This window comes from Schistocerca serialis, chromosome 5, assembly GCF_023864345.2.
Source record: "Schistocerca serialis cubense isolate TAMUIC-IGC-003099 chromosome 5, iqSchSeri2.2, whole genome shotgun sequence".
In the NCBI taxonomy this organism is placed as follows: domain Eukaryota; kingdom Metazoa; phylum Arthropoda; class Insecta; order Orthoptera; family Acrididae; genus Schistocerca; species Schistocerca serialis.
In genome coordinates, this window is record NC_064642.1 from 635,007,505 (window position 1) to 635,033,206 (window position 25,702).

The following is a 25,702-nucleotide window of genomic DNA, read 5'->3' on the forward strand; positions in this document are numbered from 1 at the left end:
GAAGCGTACTGAAGCGTACTCCCTGAACAGCAGTCTGGCCGAGTAACAGAAAAGCTTAATAACAAAATATTTGCAGCGCGGGATTAGCCGAGTGGTCAAAGGCGCTGCAGTCATGGACTGGGCGGCTGGTCCCGGCGGAGGTTAGAGTCCTCCCTCGGGCATGGGTGTGTGTGTTTGTCCTTAGGATGATTTAGGTTAAGTAGTGTGTAAGCTTAGGGACTGATGACCTCAGCGGTTAAGTCCCATAAGATTTCACAAACATTTGAACATTTTGAACAAAATATTTAAAACGTTATGGTATCCAAAACTATTCACTAGAATCGTTCTGAAACAGACTATTAGCAATATATATATATATGGCATCAAGTTATATATATATATATATATATATATATATATATATATATATATATATATATATATAACTTGATGCCATCCTTGCCATCCTCATAAAAAATAGTAAATATGGTACAAGAGCCTTTTTGCCAATCAATCCTATGCCTGAAATACAGAAGTGCAAAAATATGGATGAATTCTTGAAAACAATCACTGGGCTGCTGCTTGTCGGCCCAACTTATTCCAAATCCATTGTATTGGATTCAAGGCCTCTCTAATCTGTTCATGTCGTGGATGTGTAACAAGAGAAAAACTCAGATTACAGAGGAACACAATGTGCACAGGTAGGAATTCAACCTACATCCTCAGTTACTTGCTGGATGCATTCCAATCTCTGTTTTCCTCTACAGTTTTTGCACTCTACAGTTCCCTCTAGCACCATGGAAGCCATTCCATGATGTCTTAACGGATGTCCTACCGTCCTGTCCCTACTCCTTGTTAGTGTTTTCCACATATTCTTTTTCTCTCCGATTCTACGCAGCGCTTCCTCAGTCACTACCTTGTCACTCCACCTAATTTTCACCATTTGTCTGGAGCACCTCATCTCAAATTCTTCGATTCTCTTCTGTTACGGTTTTCCCATAGTCCATGTTTCACTACCATACGATGCTGTGCTCCAAACGTAGATTCTCATAAATTTCTTCAAATTAAAGATTATGTTTGGTGCTAGTAGATTTCTCTTGCTCAGAAATGGACATTTTGCCAGTGCTAGTCTCCTTTTTGATGTCCTCCTTGTCCCGTCCGTCATCGATTATTTTGCTGTCTAGGTAGCAGAATTCCTTAACTTCATCTAAATCGTGACCACCAATCCGCATGGTAAGTTTCTCGCTGCACTCATTTCTGCTAATTCTAATTACTTTTGTCTTTTTCTTTTTAGTCTCAGCCCATATTCTGTACTCATTAGACTGTTTATTCCATTCAGCAGATCATGTAATTCTTCTTCATTTTCATTCAGGAGAGCAATGTTATTAGTGAATAGTATCATCAATATCCTTTCACCTTGCATTTTAACTCCACTCCTGAACTTTTATTTCCATCACTGCTTCTTCGATGTACATATTGAACAGTAGGGGCGAAAGACTACATACCTGTCTTACACCCTTTTTAATCCGAGCAGTTCTTTCTTGGTCGTCCACTCTTATAATTCTCTCTTGACTATTGTACAAGTCGTATATCAACCGTCTCTTCCTATAGCTTACCTATTTTCCTGATAATTTCAAACATATTGTACCATTTTACATTGTCAAACGCTTTTTCCTTGTCGACAAATCCTATAAACATGTCTTGATTTTTCTTTAGTCTTGCCTCCATTATCAGCCGCAACGTTAGAATTGCTTCTCTGGTGCCTTTACCTTTCCTAAACCAAACTGACCGTCCCCTGACTGATCCTCATTTTTTTCCATTCTTCTATACATTATTCTTGTCAGCAACTTGGATACATGAGATGCTGACTGTGCGATAATTCTCGCACTTGTCAGCTCTTGCATTCTTCGGAATTGTGTGGATGATATTTATCCGAAATTCGGGTGGTATGTCGCCAGACTCATACATTCTACAAACCAGAGTGAATAGTCGTTTTGTTGCCGCTTCCCCCACAGATTTTAGAAATTTTGATGGAACGTTAGCTATCCCTTCTGCCTTATTTGATCTTAACTCCTCCAAAGCTGTTTGGATTCTGATTTTAATACTGGATTCTCTATCTCTACTTAATCGACTCTTGTTTCTTCTTCTTTTCCATCAGACAAATCTTACACCTCGTAGATTTAGGAATATCTGTCTGACCATGATGCAATCTAACACTATTGTTGTCGGTGGTGATTTGCTATCGATTCTGATATGAACAACCGTACAACTGAACTGTTCACAGAAACACACACTCTGCCCTACCTTCCTGATCATTACGAATACTGCTCAAGTCATACCATTTTCTGCTGCTGTTGATATTACCCTATACTCACTGACCAGAAATCCTACTTCTTTCCATTTCACTTGACTGGCCCCTACTACATCTAGATTGAGCCTTTAGATTTCCCTTTCCAGATTTTCTAGCGTCCCTACCACGTTCAAGCTTCTGACATTTCACGCCCCAACTCGTAGAATGTTATCCTCGTTGATTATTCAATCTTTTTCTCGTGGTCACCTCCCCCTTGGCAGTCTCCTCTCGGAGATCCGAATCAGAGACTATTCCGGAATCTTTTTCCAATGGAGAGATCATCATGATATTTTTAGAATTACATGCCATATTTCTGTGTATACACGTTAAGTGTCTTTAATGCAATGGTTTCCTTTGCCTTCTGCATCCTCATGCCGTTGATCATTGCTGATTCTCCTTTCCCACCCCAAGGACAAAGAGGTTCCCTGAACCTCTGCCCGCTCCTCCGCCCTCTTTGATAAAGCCGTTGGCAGAATGAGGGTGACTTCTTATTCAGAAAATCTTAAGCTGTGCGGATTTCGAACCGAGGACTGAGGACGTTTTGATTACTGATATCAAAGACGCTACCTTTTTTTTCTTTTTAGACCACAGGCGCAGTAAGTGAAGTATCTCATTCTGTACCTCTGGGATATTCTTCCAACCACGATGAAGATGAGAAGCTCTATGCGCCAACTGACCATACCTTCCCACACCAAGACACCAAAATGGAATCGCCAAAACGCTAGTCACTTTTCACAACTTATGTGGAATGTTAGTGACTACAATTTTCCTGGAGACCAGTGTTTGGTGAAAATGATTCTGCAGTCTGGAAAATGATTCAAGTCTGAAGTGCAATTTTTTATTTATTTTTTATTTTTTTGGGAGCTGCACCCTCACATTTCCTATTTCTCAGAATTGTTGCCAAAGCCCTCAAACAATAATTTTTAGTACATTTAACGCTAATGAAACTGTTCTACGTCTCTGATATGCCTGAAGACGCCTGAGCAATATATGCTACGATAATACATTGTAAACTTCATCAGTAGATCACATTTTACTAGCAACAGAAACAAAAGGCGGTTGAAACATTACGGATGGAGGGGTTTTGCGTTTAATTACACTACATGCCTGTTTGAACCAGGAAATATTCCTGTCGTTAATGGGTGATACAAACTTTAAAAGTTATTTACAGTGACTGTCTATCATTCTTTTTTCAGAGCCTTCAATTACGATAGTTATTAGTCAGTAGTGTATTGATCAGACATTGTCGGTAGGCTTTTTTTTTTTAAGTCTTCAGTCTTCTGACGGGGTTCATGCGGCCAGCCACTAAGTCCTTCGTCGTGCCAGCCTAATCATCTCGGAGTACCACTATTACCACACATCCTCAATTATTACGTGTTGTATGTATTCCAATATCTGTTTTTCCATACAGTTTTTACCCTGCATCGCCTCCTCAAGTATCATAGAGATTGTACCCTAGTGTTTTAACACGTCATGTCTTCCTGTCCCTTATTCTTGTCAGTGTTTCATATAAGTACCTTTTTTCTTCGATTCTGTGAAGAACCTCCTCATTACTTATCTTATATGTCCTTATCTAATATGTCGTTCTATAGCACGAGATCTGGAATCTCATTTTTTCCGCTTTTCACACGGCCCAAGTTTCTCTACCATACAATGTTGTGCTGAAAATGTACATTCTTAGAAATATCTCCCTCAAATTAAGGCTTTTTTTTATACTAACAGACTTCCTCTTACCTGTGGCAGTCTGAGCTTTATGTCCAACTTCGTCTGCCACACGCTATTTTGTTTCCGAGGCAGCAGAACTTCTTAGCCTCATTTTCATCATGGGTACCAATTTTGACGTTAAGTTACTCGCTATGCTCATGCCTGCTAATCCTCATTGAAATTCTAGAGTAATGTGTAAAATCACAAGTAATAAAATCTTCCAGTCTATTACCGTGGTCGAATGGATTTCACCTTAAAACCCAACGTTTCCTCTCCATCTGCGGAGGACATTTTCAAGGGGGATCGTAGCTACTTTCGCTATCTGATTCACACCCTGGCTCGCTCTTAACTACAGCAAAATTCCTCTTCCGCGTGCTTCCGCGTAGTGGCGTGACGTCACATGTTTTGTCTACCCGAGCGCATTTGGCGTTGTCGACTACCATCGTTCGCTGTTGCTATCATCCCGTGATGGAAGACTGCTTCACATCTTCTTCAGCACAGGAATCCAGAAGTCATTCAATTTCACGATTCCTCCTTCCTATTAGATTCCTGGGGTGTTTTACAATCTCTATGGCGTCTCCATATAACCTTTCATGGTATCCGCTTGTGGCTGCCAGTGCTTGAGTCCTATCAAATGAATGTGTTGGTATCCTGGCTGCAAAGCACGTTCCGCAACAGCTAATCTGTCAATCTGCCCTCTTTTTCAATTGCCCTTGTGCTCTTCTAGTCGTTTTTGACCGTTCTTTTTGTAGTACCCACGTAGTACACAACCCCACATCTACAGGAAATCCTACAAATTCCTGCTTTTTCCAGCGGTTGGCGAGAATCCTTGGCCAATTTTAGGTGATCTTGTATATTCCGGCTGAATTTGTACATTACCGCCACGTTTCCTTTTTTAATGATTATTCCTATGCTGTCAGCAACGTGCTTAATGAACGGCAGGAAAACTACCGATTGCACAGGCGCTTGAGCTTCCGTTATGATTTCTACGCGGTGGTCTTAACGCTCTTTTCACCTCAGCGAACGAATAACCAAGCTTGAGGAATGCACTGGTGAGATGTTTTAATTCTCCGTCAAACAGCTCTGGTTCGCAGATTTCCCTAGCTCTATCCGCCAACGTTGTGATGATGCATCGTTTTTGTTGTGACTGGTGGTTCGAACCCTGTGTAGGTAACGGTCTGTGTGCGTGGGTTTTCGGTAAACCGTGTGGCCCAAGCACACAAAACGTATGACGTCGCGCCACTGCGCGGAAGCACTCGGAAGAGGAATCTTGCTGTAGCCAGCAGAGAGCCAGGGCGTGAATCGAACATTCCAAGTAGCTACGATCCCCCTTCAAAATGTCCTTCGCAGTTGGGGACGAAACGTTGGCTTTTTAGGTGAAATCCATTCGAACACGGCATAATATCCCGGAACATTTTATTAATTGTGTCATTTCTGGCCGCGAAAATTTACGTTTTATAATATGTAAACTGCCATACGATTAATAACACTAATAATAATAATAAATTCCGTCTTTCTCCGGTGTACTCTCAACCCGTATTCAGTACTCACTAGACCGTTCATTCTACTCAAAAGATCCTGTAATTCTTCGTCGCTTTCACTGAGGTTAACAACGTCATCAGCAAATCTTATCATTGATATCCTTTCACCATGAATTTTAATCCACCTCTTGAATCTTTCTTTTATTTCCGTCGTTGCTTCTTCGATGTATAGATTAACAAATGGGGCGCCAAAGACTACATCCCTGGGTCACACCCTTTTTAATACGAGCGCTTCGCATTTGATCTTCCAATCTTATGGTTCTTGTACATATTGTATACTACACGTTTTTTCCTATAACTTAGTCCTGTTTTTCTCCGAATTTCGATCACTTTGCACGATTTTACAATGTCGAACGCTTTTTCTAAGTCGACAAATCCTACGGACGTGTCTTTATTTTTCTTAATTCTGGCGTCCATCTACATCTACATCTATACTCCGCAATCCACCAAACGGTGCGTGGCGGAGGGTACCTCGTACCACAACTACCATCTTCTCTCCCTGTTCCACTCCCAAACAGAACGAGGGAAAAATGACTGCATATACGCCTCTGTACGAGCCCTAATCACTCTTATCTTTGTGGTCTTTCCGCGAAATATAAGTTGGCGGCAGTAAAATTGTACTGCAGTCAGCCTCAAATGCTGGTTCTCTAAATTTCCTCAGTAGCGATTCACGAAAAGAACGCCTCCTTTCCTCTAGAGACTCCCACCCGAGTTCCTGAAGCATTTCCGTAACACTCGCGTGATGATCAAACCTACCAGTAACAAATCTAGCAGCCCGCCTCTGAATTCCTTCTATGTCCTCCCTCAATCTGACCTGATAAGGATTCCAAACGCTCGAGCAGTACTCAAGAATAGGTCGTATTAGTGTTTTATAAGCGGTCTCCTTTACAGATGAACCACATATTCCCAAAATTCTACCAATGAACCGAAGACGACTATCCGCCTTCCCCACAACTGCCATTACATGCTTGTCCCACTTCATATCGCTCTGCAATATTACGCCCAAATATTTAATCGATGTGACTGTGTCAAGCGCTAAACTACTAATGGAGTATTCAAATATTGCAGGATTCTTTTTCCTATTCATCGACATTAATTTGCATTTATCTACATTTAGAGTTAGCTGCCATTCTTTACACCAACCACAAATCCTGTCCAAGTCATCTTGTATCCTCCTACAGTCACTCAACGACGACACCTTCCCGTACACGACAGCATCATCAGCAAACAGCCGCACATTGCTATCCACCCTATCCAAAAGATCATTTATGTAGATAGAAAACAACAGCGGACCTACCACACTTCCCTGGGGCACTCCAGATGATACCCTCACCTCCGATGAACACTCACCATCGAGGACAACGTACTGGGTTCTATTACCTAAGAAGTCTTCGAGCCACTCGCATACTTGCGAACCAATCCCATACGCTCGTATCTTAGTTAGAGTCTGCAGTGGGGCACCGAGTCAAACGCTTTCCGAAAGTCAAGGAATATGGCATCCGTCTGATACCCTTCGTCCATGGTTCGCAAGATATCATGTGAAAAAAGGGCGAGTTGCGCTTCGCAGGGGCGATGCTTTCTAAAGCCGTGCTGATGCATGGACAGCAACTTCTCTGTCACAAGGAAATTCATTATATTCGAACTGAGAATATGCTCGAGAATCCTGGAACAAACCGATGTTAAGGATATTGGTCTGTAATTTTGAGGATCCGTCCTTCTACCCTTCTTATATACAGGTGTCACCTGCGCTTTTTCCCAGTCGCTCGGGACTTTACGTTGGGCAAGAGATTCGCGATAAATGCAAGCTAAGTAAGGAGCCAATGCAGTAGAGTACTGTCTGTAAAACCGAATTGGAATCCCATCAGGACCTGGCGATTTATTTATTTTCAACCCATTCAGCTGCTTCACAACCCCAGGGATGTCTATCATTATGTCCTCCATACGAGAATCTGTACGAGACTCAAACGGCGGTATGTTTGTACGATTCTCCTGCGTGAAAGATTTCTCAAATGCTAAATTTAAAATTTCAACTTTCGTTTTGCTGTCTTCCGTTGCCAAGCCAGACTGATCAGTGAGTGACTGGATGGAAGCCTTCGACCCGCTTACCGATTTTACGTAAGACCAGAATTTCCTTGGGTTTTCAGCAAGATCTTTTGCTAAGGTATGACGGTGGTAGTGGTTGATTGCTTCGCGCATCGCTCTTTTTACAGCAGCACGAATCTCTACTAACTTTTGCCTGTCCTCATTCTCTCGATCTTTCTTGTACCGCGAGTGCAACTGCCTTTGCTTCCTGAGCATTCTCCGAATTACGCTGTTAAACCACGGTGGGTCTTTTCCGTCTGTAACCCACTTTTTCGCCACATACTTTTCCAATGCGTGATTTACAATGTGTTTAAAATTTGCCCATAATTCTTCCACGTCCATCGTACCGGAAGTAAATGAAGTCGATTCATTTACTAAGTGGAATGCTAACAACTGCTTATCTGCTCTTTCTAGTAAGAATACTCTCCTAGCCTTCTTGACCAACTTTTTAACTTTCGTAACCATAGTCGCAATGACAACATCATGATCACTAATCCCTGTCTCAACACTGACACCGTCGATGAGGTCTGGTCTGTTCGTGGCTACCATATCTAAAATATTTCCATTACGCGTTGGCTGTCAATTTAGCTGCTCAAGACAGTTTTCGGATAATGTGTTCAAAAGTAATTCACACGACGACTTGTCTGTACCATCTGTAATGAATCTATAGACATCCCAGTCTATACTAAGTAGGTTGAAGTCGCCTCCGACTAATATAGCGTGATCCGGGTACTTCTGCGATACAGAATGTAGACTCCCTTTGAATGAATCTATAACTGTCACGGTGGAACCTGTTCGCCGGTAATAACACCGCACAATTAACTTTATTTCCCCAAGCTCTGTGAAACGTGTCCAGATAACTTCACAATCACACTCTACTTCGACCTCAGTAGACACAATATTTTTGTCAACAACAATGAAGTCACCACCTCCTACGGTGTCTAATTTGTCTTTCCGATACACGTTCCAACCCTCACTAAATATTTCAGAACTTCCTATCTCAGGGTTCAGCCAGGTCTCAGTCCCGAGAATAATTTGCGCCCCACACGCTTCCTGGAGGGCAGTAAATTCAGGAACTTTATTCCGAACACTCTGAAAATTTACTCCTAATATCTTGATAGCTGAAGTGTCTTTACACTGATTTCCCTGCCTGATTTCCCTGGCTGCACGTCGACTGGTGAGTGTTCATCAGGACACCTCGCACTACCGCCTAGCCTAAAAAACCCCCATGTGCACGCCCCAAGTACTCTGCTATCGAGTAGCCGCTTCCTTTGTGTAGTGCATCCCTGACCTATCTAGGGGCATCCTACAATCCCTACCCAATAGCGCAAGTCTAGAAATCTGCAGCCAAGACCGTCACAGAGTCGACGAAGCCTCTGGTTGAGACCCATTATCAAGCACACTATCAGAACTGCCTGTTTGGAGCATTTATCTTTCCTGGAGTCAAGCTTCGTCAGCTAAAGAACCGCAATGCTCTTTTCTTCAGTATATTGTTCTTGTCGACAACTTAGATGCATGAGCCGTTTAGCTGATTGTGCGATATTCACACACTTATCTGCCCTTGCTGTCTTCGGAATTGTGTGGACGGTTTTTTCCGAAAGTCTATCATGTTTCCAGGGTCATAGATTCTATAGAGAAACTTGAAATTTTATTTGGTTGCATCTTCCCCCAATTATTTTTAAAATTCCTATGGAATGTCATCCATCCCTGTTGCCATATTTGATCGCAAGTCTTCCAAAGCTCTGCTAAACTCACTCGAATACTGGTTCTCACGTGTATTCCATATTGTCTCCCATTTCTTCTTCGATCATGCCACCAGACAATATTGATACTCCTCGTAGGGAACTTTATTGTACTCCTTCATTCTATACGCTCTCTCCTCTACGTTTAGCAGCGGAATTCCCATTGCAGCCTTAACCTGCTGCATTTGCTTTTAATTTCACCGAAGCTTGTTTTGACTTTCATGTATGGAGTATCAGTCCTTGCGACGACGATCTCTTTTTCGATTTCTTCACATTTTTTTTTCCTGCAGCCATTTCACCTCGGCTTCCCTGCAGTTCCTATTTATTTAGTTTCTAATTCACTTCTATGTTTTATATGAATTCGTGGTGTCTGTTCTTTCAGGCATGTCCGCGCGGAATCGGCAGTGTGATATATTGTATTTAAATTGAAAGTGGAGGGGGAAAGAAAGGAAAGGAAAGGGAAAGGATTACTGGTGTCAACCGTACTTCTTCTTCACTTTCACTCAGGATAGCAATGTTATCAGTGAATCGTATTACTGATATTCTTTCACCTTGTATTTTAATTCCATTCCTGAACCTTTTTTTTATTTCTATCATTGCTTCTTCGATGTACAGATTGAGCAGTAGGGGCAAAAGACTACATCTCTGTCTTACACCCTCTTTAATCCGAGTACTTCCTTCTTGGTCGTCCACTCTTATTCCCTCTCGGGTCTTGTACAAATTATATTTACCCGTCTCTCCTTATAGCTTATCCCTATTTTTCTCAGAATTTCGGACATCTTACACCATTTTAAACGGTTCAACGCTTTTCCCAGGTCGGCAAATCCCATGAGCGTGTCTTGATTTTTCTGTAGTCTTGCTTCCATTATCAACTGCAACGTTGGCTTCTCTAAAGCCAAAGTGATCGTCATCTAAAACGACCTCAATTTTCTTTTCCATTCTTGTGCATATTATTCTTCTCAGCAATTTGGATGCATGAGCTGATTGTGAGATAATTCTCTCACTTTTCAGCCATTGCAGTCTTCGGAATTGTGTGGATGATGTGACTCTCTCTGCCCTACCTTCCTACTCACATCATACCAACTGCTGTTGATATTACCCTATACTCATCTGACCAGAAATCCTTGTCTTCTTTCCACTCCACTTCACTGACCCCTACTATATCTAGAGCTTTTGCATTTCCCTTTTCCAATTTTCTAGCTGCCCTACCACGTTCAAGCTTCTGACATTCCACGCCCCGACTCGTAGAACGTTATCCTTTCGTTGATTATTCAATATTTTTCTCATGGTAACCTCCCCCTTGGCAATTCATTCCTGGAAATCCGAATGTGGCACTATTCCGGAATCTTTTGTCAATGGAGCGATCACTTTACTTTTTAAATTACACGCCACACTTCCTGTGGATACGCATCATGTATCTTCAATGCATTGGTTTCCATTGAACTCTGGAGCCTCATGCCGTTAATCATTGCTGATTCTTCCGCCTATAGTGGCAGGTTCCCATCCCATGGACAAGAGGGTGCCCTGAGCCTCTGTCTGTCCCTCAGCCCTGTCCGTTGCCAGAATGAGGGTGACGTCTTATGTCGGAAGTCTCCGACCGCCAATGTTGACTACTAATCGAAATTTAAGCGGTGGCGGGTTTCGAACCCGGGACCCCGAGTTTTAGATTACTAATCAAAGACGCCACCCCCTAAACCATTCAAATCAATACCAACGGCAACAGTCTACTTTATGTTTTGCTAGTTTTTTTGTAAATATTATGAAACTGACTTTACTTATGCATTTAACGGTTAGCCCCCCGGAGTGGCCGAGCGGTTCCAGGCGCTACAGTCTGGAACCGCGCGACCGCTACGGTCGCAGGTTCGAATCCTGAATCGGGCATGGATGTTTGTGATGTCCTTAGGTTAGTTAGGTTTAAGTAAAATGGTTCAAATGGCTCTGAGCACTATGGGACTTAACATCTGTGGTCATCAGTCCCCTAGAACTTAGAACTACTTAAACCTAACTAACCTAAGGACATCACACACATCCATGCCCGAGGCAGGATTCAAACCTGCGACCGTAGCGGTCACGCGGTTCCAAACTGAAGCGCCCAGAACCGCACGGCCACACCGACCGGCTAGGTTTAATTAGTTCTAAGTTCTATGGGACTGATGAGACCTCAGAAGTTAAGTCCCATAGTGCTCAGAGCCATTTGAACCATTTTAAAGGTTAAGAAAATAACTCGATGACAAGGAGTCAATTTGGCATTTTTTTTTTGTCTTCAAATGTTAACCGTTAAATGTGGCATCGGCCAGTACAGTAACATCAATAATCTTAACTGCATATTATTTTATCTTATTTTATTCCTTTGCAACTTTTAAATTTTATTAGCGACCTTAATTGCTTTCCTATGTAGGTAACGTATTACGTAGTTGATATAGCGCGCGCCACAGAGCCAACCGATGTGTTCCCTGCAAAACCCTTCAGTACAAAGTAGTCTTTAATGGACTGTGACAAGAGCCCTAACAAAAGGCGTAGACGTACCAGGGCATGTATAACAACTCCGAAATACTGGGTATGTAATTTAATGCACGAGCGATATAGGTTATGTCATGAGTTGTAATTTTTGAATACCATGTTCTGACTGTGTAGTTCTTATATACTTAAGAGCCAGAGAAACTGGTACACCTGCCTAATACCGTCTAAGGCCCGCGCGAGCACGCAGAAGTGTAGCAACACGACGTGGCATGAACTCGACGAATGTCTGAAGCAGTGCTGGGGGTAACAGACACCATGAATTCTGCAGGACTGTCCGTAAATCCGTAGGAGTACGAGAGCTGGAGATATCTTCTGAACGGCACGTTGCAAGGCATCCCAGATACGCTCAATAATGTTCATGTCTGGGGAGTTTGGTGGCCAGCGGAAGTGTTTAAACTTACAAGTGTGTTCTTGAAGCAGCTCTGTAGCCATACTGGACGTGTGGGGTGTCACATTGTCCTCCTGGAATTGCCCAAGTCCGTCGGAATGCACAATGGACACGAATGGATGCAGGTGATCAGACTGGATGCTTAGGTACGTGTCACCTGTCAGGGCCATATCTAGACGTATCAGGACTCCCACATCACTCGACTTGCACACGCCCCACACCATTACAGAGCCCCTACCAGCTTGAACAGTTCCCTGCTAACATACAGGGTCCATGGATTCGTGAGGTTGTCTCCATACCCGTAAACCTCCATCCGCTCGATACAATTTGAAACGAGACTCGTCCTACCAGGCAACAAGTTTCGAGTCATCAACAATCCACTGAAGGTGTTGACGCGCCCAGGAAAGGCGTAAGGCTTTGTGTCGTGCAGTCATCAAGGGTATATGATTCGTTGAATGGTTCGTACGCTGACGCTTGTTGGCGGCCGAGCAGTGAAATCTACAGCAATCTGAGGAAGGGTTGTACTTCTTCAGTCGTCGTTGGTCCCTTTCTTACAGGATCTTTTTCCGGCTGCAGCGATGTCGGTGATATCATGTTCTACCGGATTCCTGATATACACGGTACAGTCGTGAAATGGTCGTACGGGTAAATCCCCACTTTACCGCTACGTCGGAGATGCTGTGTCCCTTCGCTGGTTCGTCGGCTATAACACCACGTTCAAACTCACTTAAATCTTGATAACCTGCCATTGTAGCATCAGCAACCGATTTAACAACTGCGTTAGACACTTGTTATCTTATACAGGCGTTGCCGACCATAGCGCCATATTCTACCTGTTTACATATCCCTGAATTTGAATACGCCTGCCTATACCAGTTTCCCTGGCGCTTCGGTGTATTTTCAGCGCAGGTAATGTGTGGTTGCTATTCGAAGTCTGGATCTGCTCTAATAAAGCTAGAGCGGAAAACATGACTGACTGTTGCTGTTTACCATTTGAAATCAAAATAAATGTAAGTAATAGGAGTAAAATGACATTCTGCAAGTCTCACAGTTTTCCAGCATGTTGTTAGCTTCGACTTGTACCTGTTAAGAGATCGAATGTCAACTAAAAGAGAGGGAGCAAAGTCGATCCCTTTGAATGTACAGGTAAAAATTATGTTGATCCAATTGACAGATTGCTAGTTCTGTTTTCCCGTGGAAATTCATCGTTACAGGATATTACCGATATCCGTACGCACGCAGCCAATGGAAAGATGAGAAACACATTAACACACTACGCGTCATATGGTACATACCCCTGGATACTTACAGATGACGACCGTCTTGACAGGGCGCTGCAGCTTCGAGATTGGCGCTACTGCTGGAATGGCCAGCCACTGCACTCGCGACACCAGTTTCAGGTCAAATATTTCTGGAACAAACGCGACCAGTGCATCAGGCAGGCAGCGAAGCGAGCGTGTAGTGCGGAGCTGCGATATAATCCTGCTGAATTTTCGCCTTTCACGGTTCCGTGCCTCAGCCTGCTCAGGAAAGGGAATACGTATGAACTTCAAATTTATGTCACATAGTCAGTTTTATGGTCCTTTGGAGATGTAAAAATTTTAAGCTTCTAAGTCACTACAATCAAAAGAGACGGCCATTTCTGTCACATATTTTTATACCCGAAAACTCACTCATCAAAACCCTTAGGGGGCTTCCCGTTCACTTAGAATGGTGAAATTTGGCGAGAAGCAAGGTTTCACAGTAAACAAAAAGGAAAAAAATCTAAAAACTGTTAATTTACAATTATATAACGCGAAGGAATATGTTTTGTTTTTTCTATCCATCTGTGTGTTTGTCCATCTGTTAAGGCCATTTTCTCTGGTTCAGCGTATCAAGTTCAAATTTATGTCACATACCAAGATCCATGGTCCCTTGGCGGTGTAAAACTTGTAAGTTTCTAAGTCGATGCCGTCATAATATTCGGTCATTTTTATGTCGCATATTTTGATACTCAATAGGCTCACTCACAAAAACTTATGATGCACTTTCCATCGACCTAGAATCTTGAAATTCGGCAAGAAGCAACGTTTCACAGTAAAAATGAAGTAAAAACTCGGAAACTTGTTAAATTGTAATTATATCAGTTGAAAACACCTTTTGCCATTTGAACATACATTGAACTCATCAACCGCCGAAAGCATAATAGACGTACATCGTTGCACGCAATAACATCAAATGTAAGTTATAGTCATGTTTTAGTAAGTAAGTAAGAAACGTTTTATTAAATCTCCTCTCTCTGCATATATAACCTGAAGTCCCTTGCTATTTGTATGTCCGAGCTAGTCTGGGGATCTACTGTACAGATTTTGACACGGTCTTGGAATTCCCGGGACCAGTACCTCACCGGTATCGATAACGGAAAAAAATCGTTGAGATTCTCGATGCCCAGGATCGATTAACTATATATGTACATAAGTAAGTTCGTACGGAACCCTTAGCGTGCGAGTCCTACTCACGCGTGGCCAATTTTTTATCAATCGAAGATCAATTCCAAGCACTTTATCTACACCCAGTGCCGGTTATAGAACATTTTTTTACGCGAACGACTATCAATGCCCCCCCCCCCCCTCCAAGCCTTTGCGTCGTACCTTTCTCTCGTGTCAGTTTTCGCTTGTAATTGCGATACGCGCTGTGTACAGAATGATTCAGAATTTCTGTTACATAGTTATAGGTGTTTTAAAGAGCACTCATGACAGTAATATTTGGCAATAAACTCACATTTGGCAATCTACTGTTTGGAAGATAAACGACTTTTAACGATGGAAGTCAATATACATTGACAGAGGTCGGTGTCCCGTGTAATGTGATATCTTGTGTGACGTCATGTATCGTGTCATCGGAGAACAACCCAATGAATTGGCACTGAGTGGAGGAGAAAGACGCTACATTACGGAATGACAAGGTACGCGCTTCAGAGTGCACCGACATGTTACTCATCTACGCCCAAAGCCGACTAAATGGTCTATTAGCAGGACGCCTGTAACACGAAGGTCCATTACATGGCCATTTCTGCAAGATTGGAAAAACGACTTAGGGAAACCGGTACCTTCAAAGCTAATAGGGACGATTGTCAACGTGGCCAGACGCGCCGCTCTGTTAACGTGGAAGTCCACCAACTGGTGGACCAGAGCTCGCCGACGAATACCCGCAACACTGCACGTTCTGTGAATGTACTCGTATCCCAGTACAGCGTCTGGTGAGTTCTTGACGAACAACAACTTCACCCATACCACCTCCAGAGGTAGTATTGGGTCTAGTTGATTTTGTGTCATGTGGCGATTACTGCGCACGGTTCCTACACAGCCGGCCGGTGTGGCCGAGCGGCTCTTCGCGCTTTAGTTTGGAACCACGCGACTGCTCCAGTCGCAGGTTCGAATCCTCGGGCGTGGATGTGTGTGATGTCCTTAGGTTAGTTAGGTTTAAGTAGTTCTGAGTTCTAGGGGACTGATCACCTCAGATGTTAAGTCCCATAGTGCTCAGAGCCATTTGAACCATTTGATTTGGTTCCTACACAGTTGTGTTGGCATTCCAGACTTCCCTCGGATCATTGTTTCTGCAATTTATTAGTTTCATGAATATAGATGTGCCAAATAGGATGATTCTTTTTGATACACCTCATATAATCAGAAATTAACACTTACTGAATTCCTTACTTTACTTGTAGCATTAAACCTTACTTCTTGCCAAATTTCATGATTGTTGGTCAACGGTAAGTGCCCCATAGGTTTTGATGAGTGGATTTGTGGGTATCAAAATATGTGACAAAAGTAGTCATATCTTTTTATTGCATTGCTTTAGAAGCTTGCATTTATTACACCAAGGAACTACAGACCTTAGTATGCGACATAAATTTCAGCTCGATATGTACACCTATTCCTGAGAAAAAAAGGGTCTTAACAGATGGCGAGATAGACGGGCTGTTGAATAAAAAATGGTAATTTTTTTTCTTATGATATAATTGCAAATTAACAATTTTCGGATTTTTTTCCCTTACTTGAACGGTGAAACGTTGCTTCTTGCCAAATTTCATGATGTTGGGTGAACGGGAAGAACCCTATAGGTACTGATCAGTTTAAAAAAACAAGAAAGAAACGATTTTTGGAGAACATGGTTGTGGAGAGAAGCAGCGATTAGTATGATTAATCAATAATTCAAGAACAGTCTAAATTGTTATAATACTGCCAACCGGTTTCAACCCGACGTAGGGTTCATCTTTGACCAATGGTGCAAACGCCCAGAAGATGACCCCTACGTCGGGTTGAAACCGGTTGGCGGTATTATAACAATAATAAATGCCATTAAGACTGTTCTTGAATTATTTATTAACAAAGAAACGTCCGACCAGGCTTTGAAAGCCCAACGGTACTAACCGGCCGCCGTGTCAACCTCGGCCCTCAGCCCTTAGGCATCACCGGATGCGAATAGACCCATCTCCCGACCGTTGTCAACTTTCGTGACCGGTGCCGCTACTTCTCAAAAAGTTGCTCCTCAGTTGGCCTCACAAGGGAGGAGCGCACTCCACTTGCCCACAGAAGTCGGCAGATCCAGGACGGTGAACCATCCAAGTGGTAGCCAAAGCCGACAGCGATTAATTTCGGAGATCTGAAGGGAACCGGTGTAACCACTGTGGCAATGAGTCAGCTAGCGAGTAACAAAATATATGACATAAATGGCCATATTTTTTTGATTGCATCGACCTATAAGGCTTGTGTCTCCTACACTTTTCGGATTTTTTACTTTAGTTGTGCTGTGAAACCTTGCTTCTTGCCAAATTTCATTATTCTGGGTCGATGTGAAATGCGCTATAGCTTTTGATCAGTGAGTTTACGAGTCTCAAAATATGTGACTTAAATGCCCGTACTTTTTCATTGCATTAACTTAGAAGGGAAGGTCCCTATCGCAATCCTGCACCTCCCCCCCCCCCCCCTCAGATTTAGTGGTAAAATGAGCCAATGGATAGCCCGTTAAAAAACAAACACAGATCAAGCATGAAAACAGAAAGGTGTACTGAACTGTGGAGAAACAAGCAAAATACAAGCAGTGAACGGTACAAGGTCAATGTGTACAACATCGGGCGAGTTGCAAGAATCACGGCGTTGTAGTTGTGTCGTCACAGTGTTGGTATACAAAGCGGGAGATCCGTTTTCGTATGTCCCTTGTGTCTCTCTTTCCTTTTTTTTTTTTTTTCTCTCACAAAATTATGAACATTCTGTCCGGTCGTTGACTTGTCTGTTGCATTTCTGTGATCTTGGCAATTGCTTATAGAATATAACTCATCTGATAAGAAAGTCCTACCGTCGCAATAAATGTGATGACTAGTGAGAGCAGGCGAGATGACACATAGACCTCTCACAAGAATGAAAACAACAAATAACAGGGAGTGAACTACGTTACAGCAAAGGGATTCAAGAGCCAAAACTTCCAAAGTGGAATGCAAGAATCAGAACATGTGGTACTTGTGTAGGACAAATAGAACGTATGTATGTCTGGAGGTCCCTTCCTTACACCTTTACACCTCGCTGTTGCAAATTGACGTTACACTGAGACACAAACTTGATTGAAAATTGAGGTTCGAACAAGACCTCCCTCTTCAGAACCCAATAGCATAACCAGGATGCCGTGGTGTATCCAAGATCCTTCAGCGCTGTACATCTTGAGCTTAGGACCGCTCACTATTTCGATTTTGCTCGTATTTTCACAGTTCAGTACATCTTCTACTTGTTTTCATGCTTGAACTGTGCTCAGTTTTTGGCGAGCTGTTCACTCGGCCATCGTGCCATTAAATCAGAGAGGGGGGGGGGGGGGTTAGTAGGGATGTGACATAAATTTCAACTTGATACGTATACTCGTCCCTGAGAAAAGGGTTTTTTAACAGTCAGACAGACAAAAATATGGTTCAGATGGCTCTGAGCACTTTGGGACTTAACATCTGAGGTCATCAGTCCCCTACAACTTAGAACTACTTAAACTGACTACCCTAAGGACATCATACACATCCATGCCCGAGGCAGGATTCGAACCTGCGACCGTAGCAGTCGCGCAGTTCCGGACTGAAACGCCTAGAACCGCTCGGCCACCTCGGGAGGCAGACAGACAGACAGTCAGACAGGCGGATAACAAAGTGGTCGTACAAGAGTTCCTTTCTTACCGACTGAGGACTCCTAAAAACTGTGCGCTACCAACAAGGGAACCTCCCCATCGCATCCCCCTCAGATTTAGTTATAAGTTGGCACAGTGGATAGGCCTTGAAAAACTGAACACAGAGCAATCGAGAAAACAAGAAGAAGTTGTGTGGAACTATGAAAAAAACAAGCAAAATATACAAACTGAGTAGTCCGTGCGCAACATAAGCCACATCAAGGATAATGTGAGTTCAGGAGCGCCGTGGTCCAGTGGTTAGCGTGAGCATCTACGGAACGAGAGGTCCTTGGTTCAAGTCTTCCCTCGAGTGAAAAGTTTAATTTTTTTATTTTCAGACAGTTATCGAACTTCAGGCAAACACATAATCAACTTCGCTCTCCAAAATGTCAGGACATGTTCAGATTTGCTTGGACACATGCAGGATTTCGTGGTCTACACACGGAAAAAATTAAAAACGTTAAAAACATATGTTTTGACAGAGCACAGGGAAAACTGTGCGACTGTGAAACTGTTGCAGTCATTTGTTGCAGTTTATGTGACAAACTCTTATGTTTTAATCACTTTTCTGGGAGTGACTATCACATCCACAAGAAAACTTAAATAGGGCAAGGTAGAAGAATCTTTTTACCCATTCGCCAAGTGTACAAGTTAGGTGGGTCAACAACATATTCCTGTTATGCGACGCACATGCCGTCATCATTGTCGTATAGAATATATCAGACGTGTTTTCCTGTGGAGGAATCGGTTGACCTATGACCTTGCGATCAAATGTTTTCGGTTCCTATTGGAAAGGCACGTCCTTTCGTCTACTAATCGCACGGTTTTGCGGTGCGGTCGCAAAACACAGACACTAAACTTATTACAGTGAACAGAGACGTCAATGAACGAACGATCATAACTTTGAGAAAATAGAAAAATGAAACTTTTCACTCGAGGGAAGACTTGTACCAAGGACCTCTCGTTCCGCAGCTGCTCATACTTGTAAGAGGTCCATGATAAAGGAATTTGTTGCTAGCGCGCTCGAGCAGATGTAATTTCGATGGATTCCTCACGCGCTGCCTGCGATATGTAAGCTATAAGAGAATCTCAGACCAGAGAGCTGTTGTCAACAGTAGGAACTGTGTAGCAGTGGGAGTAAGTAGTTGCTAGCTAGCAGTCGTGTGTGTGGAGTTGGCTGGGACGGTCGTGGGGGAGCGATGGCGGTGTCTGAGCATTCTAGTATAAGGTAAAAGCAGCCTCGCGCATATGTAGTATTGTTACGTCAAGTCCCATGTAAATGTTCTTAGAAAGAAATCTCTTAATAATAATCTTTCTTATAAAAATTAACTTTTTGACAATCATTCATCTCAATTTAAAGAATTTACTAATTTCTCCAATCCATGGTCATCTCAATTATTGTAAAGAAAAATCAGTTGTTCCTTTTTATACATGACAAATCTATTGGCCAGCATTGCACTGAGCTGTGCCACAAAAATTTCTTATAGGAGCAGATATGTACGCGTTATCCGGCGACTTTATTGAGGTAAGAATTTTCATTTTTCATTCAGAATGATCTTTCAGGGCCATGACGCAGCGCTGCTGACGTCCAAAATTTACCAGTTTAAATCCACAATCAGTTATTGAAAGTTTATAAGTGAGCCACCATTTTTATTGAGAGATTAGTCTCATTTTATTATTGATAGGTTACGCAATTTTTCTGTTGGTAGGTTATACTGAATGTGAGCGATATAATTATATTTTTTACTGTTGGGAGGTTATTATATAATTTATCTGTTGGGAGGTCACACGAAATGTGAATATTACTCATCATTTTATTGTGGGGAGGTTACACACTAACCACGGGACCACGGCGCTCCTCAGCTCACACTATCCTCGATGTTGCCTATCTTGCGCATGGACTACTCAGTTTGTATATTTTGCTTATTTTTTTTCATAGTTCCACACAACTTCTTCCTGTTTTCTCGATTGATCTGTGTTCAGTTTTTCAAGGCCTATCCACTGTGCCAACTTATAACTAAATCTGAGGAGGGTGCGATGGGGAGGTTCCCTTGCAAGAACCAGCAGCCGATGCTGTTCCATACAGTAGCTGGAGAAAGAGAGGGCGGGTGTAGCCTACCTGCGCCGCGTGCGCCGGCCCATCGCGGCCACGTCTTGAGCAGCTGGTAGAGCGCGCGGCCCGGACTGTCCGTGTCGTGGAGCTGGCAGTGGGCCAGCAGGCGCCAGTCCGCGCTCAGGTGGCCCTCGCGCTCGCCCACAGCCATCAGCTGGTGGAAGGCCTCCACGGCCTGCGCGGTGGGCGGATGGTCGTGGTGTGCGCCGACGAAGGCGACAGCCACGCTGGAGTCGTCGCAGCTGCGCGGCAGACCGGGCCTGACGTCCCAGCCGCGGCCCTCGAACACGCAGCCGCTGCCGCCCACCAGGAAGTTGTAGTGGATGTCTTCCAGGCCCCTGCCGTGCACCGCGACCTCCTGCAGCGTCCGCAAGTGCCCAGCCTCCCTCTCTGCTTCCGCGACGCAGCCTGAATCCGTATGACCTGCCCCAGAATAAAACGACCTCTTACTTCTCGAGGATTGCAATGTTGGAGTACATCTGCATACTAGGAAATATGGAAGGCTTTTCAATGTCAGTCTTCTGAAGAGTAAGACAAAGCGCTACGAGATAGTCGCACGTGAACTTCTGTATGCTGATGATGCAGCAATTGTTGTGGACTCCGCAGAACTGCAAGAGCTAGTATCAAGATTTAGTCACACATGCCACCTATTCTCGATGAGTGTAAACAGCAGTAAGACCGTAATTATGGTTCAGGGTACTAACACAAAGCCGAATATCACACTAGATGGCACTTCTCTGCAAGTCGTAGATAACTTCTGCTATCTTGGATCTACTATAGAATCAAACATGTCTGTTGACAAGGAAATTGATGCTCGCATTGGAAGAGCTGCGACAACTTTTGGCAAACTCTCTACACGTGTTTGGAAAAACAACAAACTCTCTTTGACCACCAAAATTCTTGTATATCAAACTTGCGTCCTCAGCATCCTTTTGTATGTATCGGAAACATGGACTACCTATGCCAAACAAGAACGTCGCCATAATGCTTTCCACATGCGGTGCCTGAGATCCATCCTTGGAGTAACGTGGAAGGACCGAGTGACCAACGGAGCAGTGCTATCTAAAACTAACTGCAACAGTATTTCAGCTATCTTGAAGCAGAGACGACTCCGCTGACTGGTACACGCCCACCGTATGGATCTTGACAGATTAACACGTGAGGTGATGCCAAAAGACCTGTAGGACGTCCTGTATTGAGGTTCAAGGACTCCTGTAAACGAGATATGGAGAGCTTTGGAATCGACACAAACAGATGGGGGGCACGGGCTAGCATGAGACCTGAGTGGCGTGATGGTATATCATCTGGAATTTCGAAGCATGATGAAGGCTTGTTAGACAGATTAAGGCAGAAAAAGCTTCGCAATGCTACCACTGCTCCTGCCTCAGCAGCCAGATACAATTGCGACAAGAGATGCCGTGCTGCCATTGGCTTGACAAGTCATATGAAAAAATGCAACCCATAAACACACAGACACTGCAACAATCATCTACCAAGATGTCGTGGCCAATATATATATATATATATATATATATATATATATATATATATATATATATATATATATATACTTCTCGATCATAATGTCTTATTTACGAGGGTCGTTCTAGAAGGAACGCTCGTTTTGATTTGACGTGCTTTGCCATTTTCCCCATCCCCCCTCTCCATCCCTCCCCACCCCCAGAGCTACACTATGTGATCAAAAGTATCCGGACACCTGGCTGAAAATGAATTAAAAGTTCGTGGCGCCCTCCATCGGTACTGCTGGAATTCAATATGGTGTTGCCTTGATGACAGTTTAAACTCTCGCAGGCATACCTTAATCAGGTGCTGGAAAGTTTCTTGCGGAATGGCAGCCAATTCTTCACGAAGTGCTGCGCTGAGGAGAGGTATCGATGTCGGTCGGTGAGGCCTGATGCGAAATCGGCGTTCCAAAACACCCCAAAGGTGTTCTATATGATTCAGGTCAGGATTCTATGCAGGTCAGTCCATTACAGGGATGTTATTGTCGTGTAACCATTCCACCACAGGCCGTGCATTATGAACAGGTGCTCGATCGTGTTGAAACATGCAATCGCCATCCCCGAAAGGTTCAAATGGCTCTAAGCACTATGGGACTTAACATCTGAGGTCATCAGTCCCGCAGACTGAGAACTACTTAAACCTAACTAACCTAAGGACATAACACACGTGCATGCCCGAGGCAGGATTCGAACCTGCGACCGTAGCAGTCGCGCGGTTCCGGACTGAAGCGCCTAGAACCGCTCGGCCACAGCAGCCGGCCATCCCCGAATTGCTCTTCAACAGTGGGAAGCAAGATGGTGCTTAAAACATCAATATAGGCCTGTACTGTGATAGTGCCACGCAAAACAACAAGGGGTTCAAGCCCCCCTCCATGAAAAACACGACCACACCTTAACACCACCGCCTCCAAATTTTACTGTTGGCACTACACACGCTGGCAGATGACGCTCACCGGGAATCCGTCATACTGACACCCTGCCATTGGATCGCCACATTGTGTACTGTGATTCGTCACTCCCCGCAACGTTTTTCCACTGTTCAATTGTCCAATATTTACGCTCTTTACACCAAGCAAGCCGTTTGACATTTACTGGCGTGATGTGTGGTTTATGAGCAGCCGCTCTACCATGAAATCCAAGTTTTCTCACCTCCCGCCTAACTGTCATAGTACTTGCAGTGGATCCTGATGCAGTTTGGAATTCATATTAACAGAATCTTCCGTCGATTCTTGGTAGAACAACATTATAATAAATGAAAAGCACCAGTTTGCTTTTGTTCTACAATATTGTAGAACAAAAGTAAACTGGTGCTTTTCATTTATTATCAGTTTGGAATTCCTGTGTGATGGTGTGGATAGGCGTCTGCCTATTACTCATTACCACCCTCTTCAACTGTCGGCGGTCTCTGTCAGTCCACGCCCGGGTTCCCGGGTTCGATTCCCGGCGGGGTCGGGGATTTTCTCTGCCTCGTGATGGCTGGGTGTTGTGTGCTGTCCTTAGGTTAGTTAGGTTTAAGTAGTTCTAAGTTCTAGGGGACTGATGACCATAGCTGTTAAGTCCCATAGTGCTCAGAGCCATTTCTCTGTCAGTCAAGAGACGAAGTCGGCCAGTACGCTTTTTTGCTATGTGCTGTACGTGTCCATTCAGGTTTGCACTTCACTATCACATCGGAAACAGTGGACCCAGGGATGTATGGGAGTGTGGAAATCTCGCGTACAGGCGTATGACAAAAGTGACACCCAATCACCTGACCACGTTCGAAATCCGTGAGTTACGCGTAACACCCATTCTGCTCTCTTATGATGTTCAATGACTAGTGAGGTTGCTGATACAGAGAACCTGGCAGTAAGTGGCAGCACAAAGCACTTAATATGAAAAACATATGTTTATTAGGGGTGTCCGGATACTTTTGATCACAAGTGTGCGTCTTACAGCTTCCCTCGCTGGCATCGTAGTGATTGTTTTCCTGTTTACTTGTGCGATTTCAAAATGTGACAAAATTAACGACAATACACATTTGGTGGAAGTTTTCCGCCACCGCTGTTTTTGACAAGCATTCAATGTGCAAAATTTAAGCTACTACTGCCGAAAATGTAACAGTTAATAAAATATTCCAGGCTATTATGCAATGTTCGGATAGATTTCACATTAAAACCCAACGTTACGACTGAGCCAAACGGCGCAGTGGTTAGCGCACTGGACTCGCGTTAGGGAGAACAAAGGTTGAAACCTGTGCCGGGTCATCCTGATTTAGGTTTTCCGTGATTCCCCTCAATCGCTTCAGGCACATGCTGGGATGGTACCTTTGAAAGGACACAATCGATTTCCTTCCCCATCCTTCCCTACTCCGGTGGAACCGATGGCCTCTCTGATCCCCTTCTCCAAATCAACCAATCAACCAACCAACCTTACGACCCCATCTGTGAAATAGATTATCAAGGAGGATCGTAGCGTCTCTGCTTGGCAGATTAACATCCTGGCTCGCTAGTGACAGCAGCAAAATCCCGTTTACGAGTGCTCCCACTCACTGGCGTGACGTCACACGCTTTGAATACGCGAGCGCAACGGGCAGATGGCGGCTGCAGTCGACCGCTGTTGCCATTGAAAGGTGTCAGACATAGGCCTATATTTAAATTGTGTGTCAGTGAAGAATAATGGCATCAGCGGCATTAGGCATGTTTTCATCTTCTGCCGAAAGCACTATTGAAATGGCAACGAACAGAAAGAGGGCGTCAGAGGTTGGTTCAAACTAGTTGCGATAACTGAATACGCAGAAGGCATAGGAAAGTTAGTAGATTGCTGCGGTAATTGTACAACGGCTACATATAAAAATAGTTGAGATATTCAGATACGTTCAAATAGTTCAAATGGCTCTGAGCACTATGGGACTTAATTTCTGTGGTCATCAGTACCCTAGAACTTAGAAGTACTTAAACCTAACTAACGTAAGGACATCACACACATCCATGCCCGAGGCAGGACTCGAAGATGCGACCGCAGCGGTTGCGCGGTTCCAGACTGAAGCGCCTAGAACCGCTCGGCCACTCCGGCAGGCTGAGATATGTTGAAAGATAAGTTTTTCGTTATTTTTAATAAAAATGTCTGGAGAAACAAACGTTCTTTACTTTTATATTCACGTTCGTAGAATACGTTCTCTACGGCATATTTAACTGAATTTAACAGAATAACAAGTGTCTTGTGTGATCAATCGTTCACGGAACTGCTTTCGCGGTGTGCAGCCGGTCGGCCAGGCAGGCTGCTGTGTCTACGGCGCAGTGACAGGAGGTCCGCAGTAAATAAAGTACGGTTTGCCGTGTCAATTATTTCTAACTACTGGCGTAAACGCTTTAAAATAAAAGAAAGTTACTCACGTACACTGGTAAGGAGATGCTGGGATTGCCTCCCATCGCTATTCGACAATTTCTAAGACCTGCTCCTTACACTCTGCTGTTCCCTCTGAAAATGGTAGCAATACAGTATTTGACTGTTTTACGGAAATCGTATTTAATAGTTAATTATTCTCGCCTTCATGAACTTCTGCATTAAAAAAAACCAGAAATTAAATTCCAATAGTCCGAGA

General features: G+C 43.6%; 1 protein-coding gene across 1 annotated transcript in view; it reads right to left on the bottom strand.

Moving 5' to 3' along the window:
- The window catches only part of LOC126482114 (uncharacterized), a 191,300-nt gene that overhangs the window by 10,296 nt on the left and 155,302 nt on the right, over positions 1-25,702 (bottom strand). Inside the window, exons 6-7 of the mRNA XM_050106089.1 lie at positions 20,606-21,022; positions 13,616-13,717 (exon numbers count right to left, since the gene is read on the bottom strand). Coding sequence (XP_049962046.1) covers positions 13,616-13,717; positions 20,606-21,022 — 519 coding nt within the window. The remainder of the gene's footprint in view (positions 1-13,615; positions 13,718-20,605; positions 21,023-25,702) is intronic.